This window comes from Nematolebias whitei, chromosome 7 (genome assembly GCF_014905685.2).
Source record: "Nematolebias whitei isolate Nwh7 chromosome 7, NemWhi1, whole genome shotgun sequence".
Taxonomy (NCBI): Eukaryota; Metazoa; Chordata; class Actinopteri; order Cyprinodontiformes; family Rivulidae; genus Nematolebias; species Nematolebias whitei.
The window spans coordinates 51,018,533-51,026,916 of record NC_056504.1 but is presented as its reverse complement, the minus strand read 5'-3'; the positions used below and the strand labels follow the sequence as shown (position 1 = coordinate 51,026,916).

The 8,384-nt window shown below is 43.7% G+C and overlaps 1 protein-coding gene across 1 annotated transcript in view; it reads right to left on the bottom strand.

The window, feature by feature from the left end:
* Positions 1 to 8,384, bottom strand: part of ptprt (protein tyrosine phosphatase receptor type T) — a 340,867-nt gene that overhangs the window by 41,263 nt on the left and 291,220 nt on the right. The window contains exon 21 of the mRNA XM_037679934.1: positions 5,392 to 5,479. Coding sequence (XP_037535862.1) covers positions 5,392 to 5,479 — 88 coding nt within the window. The remainder of the gene's footprint in view (positions 1 to 5,391; positions 5,480 to 8,384) is intronic.

Here is an 8,384-nt window from a genome sequence, read left to right as displayed (position 1 = left end):
AACCAACCAATCATCTAGTCAACCAATCAACCAATCATCTAGTCAACAAACCAACTGACCAACCAACAAGTCAATCATCTAGTCAACCAACCAACCAACCAACCAACCAACAAGTCAATCATCTAGTCAACCAACCAGCCAACCAACAAGTCAATCATCTAGTCAACCAACCACCTGCTTCCATCTACAATCATCTGATCACAGAGGCAGCAGATCCAGGAAGTAGACACATCCCTCTCCTCACTGACACACTCCAGATGCTCCAGGGGGACCACAAAGTGTACGGCGGCAACAAACGATGTAATCCCCTCAGTGAGTTGAGTCGACGCCGGGTGTTTCGTCCCAGTGGAAAAATACTCAACAAAACTTAAAAAGGAGGAGCTCAGGAAGTGTCCATCCCATACCACCTCAGCTGGTTTGTTCTTGGAAAACAAAACTTCAAAACATTTCCCAGCCATAGACTTGCCCTGTGGTACTCCTGAACAGAAGAACTACAACTGAAAACAAGACACAAACTTTTCACACATACGTAAAGATTTAGCAATAAATTCATTTCCACTGTTGAATTATAAATGACCATCTGGGAAGGGCGTTCTAAGAAGTGAGGGATGAGGAGGAAAAGAAAGAGGAGGGGAAAGAGGAGAGGGAGGAGGAAATCAAGGCAGATGCTTGTAATGAGGAAACACTTGTGCGCTTTGCCTCAACCCATAAACTGTCGGAGGCGATGAGAGAGCGAGAGCAGACGGACAGAAAGAAGGTGAGAACACATGGAAGGAGAGAGGAGACCGCTGCCCTGAAATGTTGGGAAACATTTTACTCAATGGGGAAAAAGATATTTACATTTAGAAAAAGGAGACTAACACAAAGGCCAAATATGTCAAAAATAACAAAAAAGGTCAAAAGAAAAACATTTAAACTGAAAAGACTGCTGACAAGCGATGAACAGAATGTAGGACGCTGAAAGAAAGAGAAGCAGCGAGGGGAGGACAGGAGGCCGGCAGATTAACATTTATTCAGTGTGCTGAGGGGATTTCAGACGTGGCACGGAGCGTTCGTGTTTGGCAGATGGCCGGAGGACGAGTGTGTTAGCACTTCAGCTCAAATCAGCCTTTCCAAACTGTTCCAAAGAGAGACGGGAAGAGGTGGGGAAGAACTGCAGAAGTGTGTGTGAGGAGGGAAATAACCTCCAGGGATGCAGCAGTCATCCCGACCGCCTCCGAACAACTGGGAGGAGGGTGCAAGAAGGATGTTGGTTGAAATCTCACAAAGCCAGGCCAAACATTCAGGTGATTTCGTGGCGATGTGCTTGGGGCTCAGGGAGTATTTGCTCGGGTTAGAGGCGCAGTGATGAGATGCAGACCAAGTTTACTTTAGACACAACAAGATCCCACGGTAAGGAACAAACATAGATGGCTCCTTATCTGTGAGATTTTATAGAAACGCTGCTTGCTGTTCCTTCGTTACAATGATTTTTTTTTTCTTTTGTTTTAATGTTGTTCAACATTTTTCAAAATAAAATGAAGCCTGTATCTGCAGGGGACACTTTAGAGCTACCTTCAGTCTAACATGCATGTTTTTGGTCTGTGGGGGGAAACCGGAGTACCCGGAGAAAACCCACGCAGCACGGACAGAACATGCAAACTCCACCCAGAAAGGCCCCTGGCCAGGATTCAACCCGGCAACCTTCTCACTGAGAGGCAACAGCTCTACCAACTGAGCCACCGTGCCACAAGTTTTAATTGTCATTTTATTACAATTTAATCATCATCAGACTGCAGGTTTACTTGTGGTTCCTAGAGTTTCCAGCAGCAGAATGGGAGGCAGATCTTCCAGTTCTCAGGCTCCTCTCTTGTGGAACCAACTTCCAGTTTCTGTCCGTGAGGCTGACACATTGTCCAGTTTAAGACTGGGTTTAAGACTGGGATTAAGACGGTTTAAGACGCGGTTCGTTTATCGGATGTTCACTATATCACGTTTTTTTCAAAGTAAGATTGGACATGAGTCATGTCACATGACACAGCAGGCTGACTGATGGATGAGCCGTGGGTTGTTTATTTAAGATAAATTATTTAAACGATTTTACACCATGTGTGCAGCCCACAAGTGCAGGGGAAGCTCCCTCCTGCAGCTGATCAGCTGATCTCCTTCTCTGCCACACACACATTTCTCCTGCAGCAGCTTTGTGAAGGTTAACCCTTTGCTGTCCAGATGCACCGATCGACTTTTGTCTTCCAACTTAAAATTCAAACTGTCACTTTGTAAATATCATAATCACAAAATATAAAAGTGTTAAAAGTTATTTTTAATTATTTTAGAACTTCTATGTTCAGTTGTTTCTACGTAATTGATCAAGAAGTTAATTTGTGCTCCGTGCTGCAGAGCTGAAGCTGCGTGACATCCAGTGATGTCCTGCTGCTCTTCTCTTCTCTACAATTTAAATTTAAATACTGTAACATTTTAAATGGAGTGTTTATTTAAAATGTTACAGTATTTAAATTTAAATTGTTTTTTAAGGAGGGAGGTTGGGACTGACAGGTGACGAGTGTGATTGCAGCCTGGCACACGTCATGACAAAGTTTAATGAACTTGAACTTCGGTGTCCCTACTTCACGTTTTTCACTTATCACGGGGGCGTGGTCCCAAACACCCGCGATAAACGAGGGACTGCTGTATTTCTATCTTAACATGTGATTCTTGACCTGCCATTGTGTATCTGTTCCTACCAAACCCAGCCGGTCGAAGCAGATGGTCCTCTTGTCCTGATCCTGGTTCTGCTAAAGGTTTCTTCCTCATGAGGGAGTTTTTCTTTCCACTGTCGCCTTCATGCTTGTTCAAGATGAGAGTTCAGTGATGGAGTTAAAGTCAAAGCTGCTCCTCAGATAAATAATGTTCAATTATTATTTTATAGATGAATGTTTCTGTTCAATTATTATTTTATATGTGAATGTTTCTGTTCAGTCCCTGAGACGACTTTTCATTCAACCTTTATTTCTACAGGTAAATCCCATCGAGCCTCGAGGACTCATTTACAAGAGAGACCTGATTTAACAAAGAAAGACGACAACAGTGGACAGTTATAAAAAGGCAGACAGATTTTTTTTGTTTTGTTTTGTTCACAACTTCTGTTGTGACTTGGTGCTGTAGAAATAAACTGAATTTTTAAAATGTGTACGTCATGTTTTGTTGAAAATGGAGGGCAGAGCCAGCGCTAACGAACGCGATTTTCAACAATAACTTTGTTTTTGCTCCACTGAAACGTAAAATAATGCCGGAGTCACAGAATCGCTGGTGCCGTCCTCCCTCTTCGAAATGTACCACCCTTCCAGGACCTGCAGCTCAATAAAGCTCCACCCCCACAGCCAAACCATCTGTTCTCTGATTGGTTTGTTAAACTTATGATTGACAGGACATTGACCAATCAGCTGACAGGAAGAAGCACCCAGACAATTTGCAAGTTGAAACACGCAGTTAGGGAACGTGAGCGCCGAGTTTTAGTTTATTTTGTATTTATATCAGTAAATAAACCTGTAAAAAAGTAACTTGTTGAACTATTTTTTCCAAACACCAAACTTTTTTTAAGCACACACATTTCTCTACACGTGCTCAGAAACTCTCAGTTATTTTCTTTTACAAGGTTACAAAACTTAATTCACAACCACACATTTTGATTTACAAGCACAAAACATGTACGACTGGAATTCTGCCCAGATTTGAGCTTTAGAAGTAAATCATTGTTTCAAAAGGTGAAATGAAGTTCGGCATTAATAAAAGAAAAAACAGGAGCAGTCCAGTCAATCTGCCTGTCTCACCACATTTCCATGTTCTAATAAAGACGTCGCACAAAGTCGTTTCCCCGAGGGTCTTTTAAAACATTTTCTCAAGAAAATGAGCCTTTGTACAATCACTGCAAGCAAGATGGACAGTTTCCATTACTAGGCCCTTGTAATTAAAGGATTTGTACTAATAGCAAATTTATCATAATTCCTGTTGGCCATCAAGTCTTTGACAGGTCATTTCCTTCTATCGCTAAGTTTCATACTGAAGCCTTCAGGTTGGCGCCGTGTAATCAAACGCTCAGACCTGCGCACCAACACACAGAAACAGAAATGGATTTCATGGACCATGATGCTCATGTATGTTCTTTGATCACATGAGTCAGACACAAGCACATAGGTGCACACGCACACACACGCACACACACGCGCGCGCGCGACTCAAAGCAAACAATCTGCTGCGTTGTTCCAGCTCTCATAAAGACATGAGGCTGCCGTATGCAGGATAACGAGCACACACGGACAGAACATTCAATCAGAGCAGCATCACTGCTGCACAAAATGACAGCAAATGTTTGATACATCACACTCCGTCACATTCAGATGGTAATTCACATTAATAGCATCACACACACATAATCCTGCATGCTGAATATCATTACTGCGGTCCGTCTTTGCACAGAAATGAAGCTTCGTTTCAACAAAAGTCTCTGAATAAAATAGAGTCTGCAGCCTTTGATCATCAGCAAGACTGAAATCAAATCCTTCTGCAAACTGAAAGCTGGATTTTTTTTTTTTTTTTTTACAAGCTTTCCTGTATTACACTTGCAGAAGTTTAAAAAGTGATGGACGCTGGTGCTGCATTACAAACTGCAGCCGGCAATCAGAACCAAAAAATTATTATGATTTTATTTTTAGTCTAGTTTGGTCCAGGAGTTTTGGTAACAGAACAAACCTGGCTCCTCTCCAACATGAAGCAACGCTGACAAACTGATGTTTTCACATCACGTTTAACTGAATTTGACATTTTACTGTGGTTTGGCTGGTTGTTAGTTTATTTAAGACACTTCTAGTGCGTCTGCCCTCTCTCACCACATTAAAACCTTAAGACGCTGCAGCAGCACGAGTAAAACTAAACCTTCGCACAACAGAAGCCTGCTTTAAGAAGTGTTGCATTGTGGGATTGTTCGGGAATGTGTTCACAACATTTATGTTGTCAGCAGAGTAAATGACCCAAAAGAAACTTTAACAACAAAGAAATTGTGCGCTCATGGATGAAGAGCGCAGAAAGAAACTGAAAATTACTTTTTGTGTAAGGTGACTGGTCTTCTGACATCACTGGTGTTCATCTTGAGGATGGTGGGCTTCCTTTAAGATTCCACTTTAAATAGTCTTATTTCCCGTGTTTAACCATTTCCGTTCTAAAAGAACGTAAGCCGAGTCAGCACCCAGCAAGTTTCTGGCACCAGTCAGACACCAACAGGACCCCACCGTGACCCAAACCCCTCTGATCTAAACCCCGTCGAACCTTCAGCTTCCAGCTGGAACTGAACTAAACGATCATCGTGATGCGGAGCAGAGGTCGCCGCAGGGCGTCTCATCAGCGTCAGACACTCACATGCGATGATGTTGCCATAGCGATTCTTGTTGCGGTTCTCGTCCTTCTTGGCTGTCTCCCAAGGTGCCGCCTGTCCCTCCGCCAGGGCCTACAGAACCAAACGCACGGACACAGAGGAAACAGTCGCATGAAAACAGACACAAAGAGGCGCACAGCGCGTGCACGACAGGCTGGCACAAGTTGAAACTGGAACATGAATGTGAGCGTAGAAACGTCTGTTTAGCACAGGACAGCAGAGGATCATTGAAACGTTCTCTGGACCTAAAGGAAGGGAGATACGTGTTCCAGCCAGGTCCTCAGCAGGTTAGACCCTGGAGTTTACAGAGTCCCTTTAATGTCCTGTGTTGTCCTCCTGTGCTTTGTCCAAGTCCAACATCGTTCCATTTACAGGTAAACTCTGAATCCAACAAATGCAGTTTTTTTGTGGACCTGCAGAACTCCCAGAGCTGGACCTTGTTCAGGTAAGTGTTCAGCAGTTTTCAGACAAATCTGGGATACTCTGCAAATCAACAAAGAAACAGACAAAGCAGGAAACGCAGCTCCTTGCAGCCTCGGCAGACCTAATCTGCTTACGTTTAAGCACTGAACTGAAACCCCGCCAGCAGGTAGTGAGAACGAACGTGAACGGCACAAATCAAACTGGTTTGAAAAGACAATGTACAGAAATGAAGGCGGGGGACAAAGTCAGAGTTTATTGTTTTGTCCGCTCGCTCTGAATCGTCTGTCGCCTCTTGTTGGAGGAGAAAAGACAGATTGTCTGCAGTCCCCGCTGCGTCGTCGTCTGCGTGACGAGCCTTTCAGACACAGCGAGGACAAAATGTCTGCGTGCCACATGCACGCTTCATCACGCTCTTACCTTAAACGACTACACGCACAGAAAGACTTTCATCTGCGCAGACGCACGAGTTGATACACAGAGATGATGAGCAAATAACGTGTTCGTGTGACATGGAGGTCCTGGCAATCTTGTGTGGAGCAACTAAAGCCCAACTCTCAGAGGTTGCCATATGGACTGTGAACTATTTCAGACCCCCCCCCCCCCCCAACACACACACACTCAGGACACTCATGAATAAAACCTCCCTAAAGGGACAAGCGAACAGCGAACAGTCCTTTTTGGAGCCCATTAAGGGCTTAAGAAGACCAGACAACAGCTTTTACTTTCAGACAGTGATATGACCTACATGCACACACACACACACACACACACACACACACACACACGCACACACACGCACACACACACACAGATGCAATGAGACAGAAAAAAAGACAGTCAAACTTATCGCTCAGCCGAGCAGAAAATTGATTCGGACATATGGACGCTAAACGTCGGTGTGTGTTTGTGTATCACCGTTTTATTCAAGCTTCATATTCCTCCACTATGACACGTCCTTTTATCTCTAACGACTCTGTTTATTCTGTTTTATGTTACTCCGGCACAAAACAAGCTCTTTATGAGCTAAAGGAGCAGAAGCTAAACTAGTTATGATAAAAACCAGGATGTACCGTGGTTCACTTCTTGCAGCTTCACTGGATCGCAGGTTTGTTAACCCTGATATTTTATATTGCACTGAACATTCATCTCATGGTCATCCTCTTCATCACCATCTCAAAGTGTTTCAGAGCATACGAAGGGCTTATGAGAGAGTGAATGTCATGATTCCTACCTGTCTGTCCACCACGCCCACCTGGTGCTCGGAGCCCCCATGTTCTCTATCCGGCACCAGATTATTGAAAGCCGTGCACAAGTAAATGTCCAGCGATAATCTCCTGCTCCTCATCCTGACCAAGTTTCTGGATTTTCCCGTTTCACCTTTTGAAACTTCTCGTGCGTTTCCACACGTGTGCTCACTCCCACCAGTCTTTTCAAAATAAAGCTTATTCCAAAGGGTGCATTCCAAAAACCCTCTTTAAAAAAATACACCTGTAGATCAGGTCTTATAAACCATCATCTGCTCAGCTCTGATAAAAAGCACCTTTTAGAATTTATACCGATGTTGATTTTTACACGTCTGTCGAAATACGGACGTTCTACGGTAAAGTCTCCATCTATAAACTTTCTCTTGTCCCTCCCATAACTTCTGATCTGCTCAGGATCATTTTACAAAACTTCATACACCTACGCATCATCATTAGTGTGTTGTGTACACTTCATCACCATAGCTTCAAGGTCAAGGTCACAAATCAAGGTTAAAGGTTATCCAAGGACTTTGCTCGTCCGGGCCACTGCTAGTTTGTCATCAGGTGTCTGTAATAATGTGCCGTCCAGGGACTCTGGTTTATCAGTGTGAGGCTTTCTGTTAGACTGAACTTTGTTGGTTTTTTGTTACCTACGTTATTGAGTATGAACATTGATCTTTTTGTTAAATTGTGTTTTATCGTTAAATCACTTTAAATGTAAAATGTATCAGAATCACCTCTAAATGCTTTAAAACTTGATGCAGTGAAAGGACAACGGACACTCGTATTGTGTAGTTGTGTATAATTTGATCCAAGCTTGACTTTAATTAAGAGAAAATAAAGAACATCATCTCTTCATCAAACACGAACTCAAAATGCGCTTAGACCTTAAATAAAACTTTTTCATCAAAAGCAAATGATAGAAAACAAAAAGTTCTGCTCCGTTCTAACTGATCAAATTATCCAAACCCATGACGTTCACGGAGGTGCTGTGCACTTCGCAGGCTCGATGTTCGAGGTTCACCTTCATGCTGCTGTTGCTGCTCAGCCTGTTCAGTTGTCCAGGTCTGAGCTGGTCTGCTTTAAATGGAGGAGGTGTCTGGAGGAGGTGTCTGGAGGAGGTGTCCACCCACCGGGGAGCAAAATGTTGACAATGTGGCTGCTGTCAACGTTAGCGAGGTTAATCCGCTTCAGCACCGGAGGGCTCGTCTCACAGCGACGGAGATGACAGCACACTGGGTGTGCACGAGGAGAGACCACACACACACACACACACACCAACACACACACACCCACACCCACACACACAC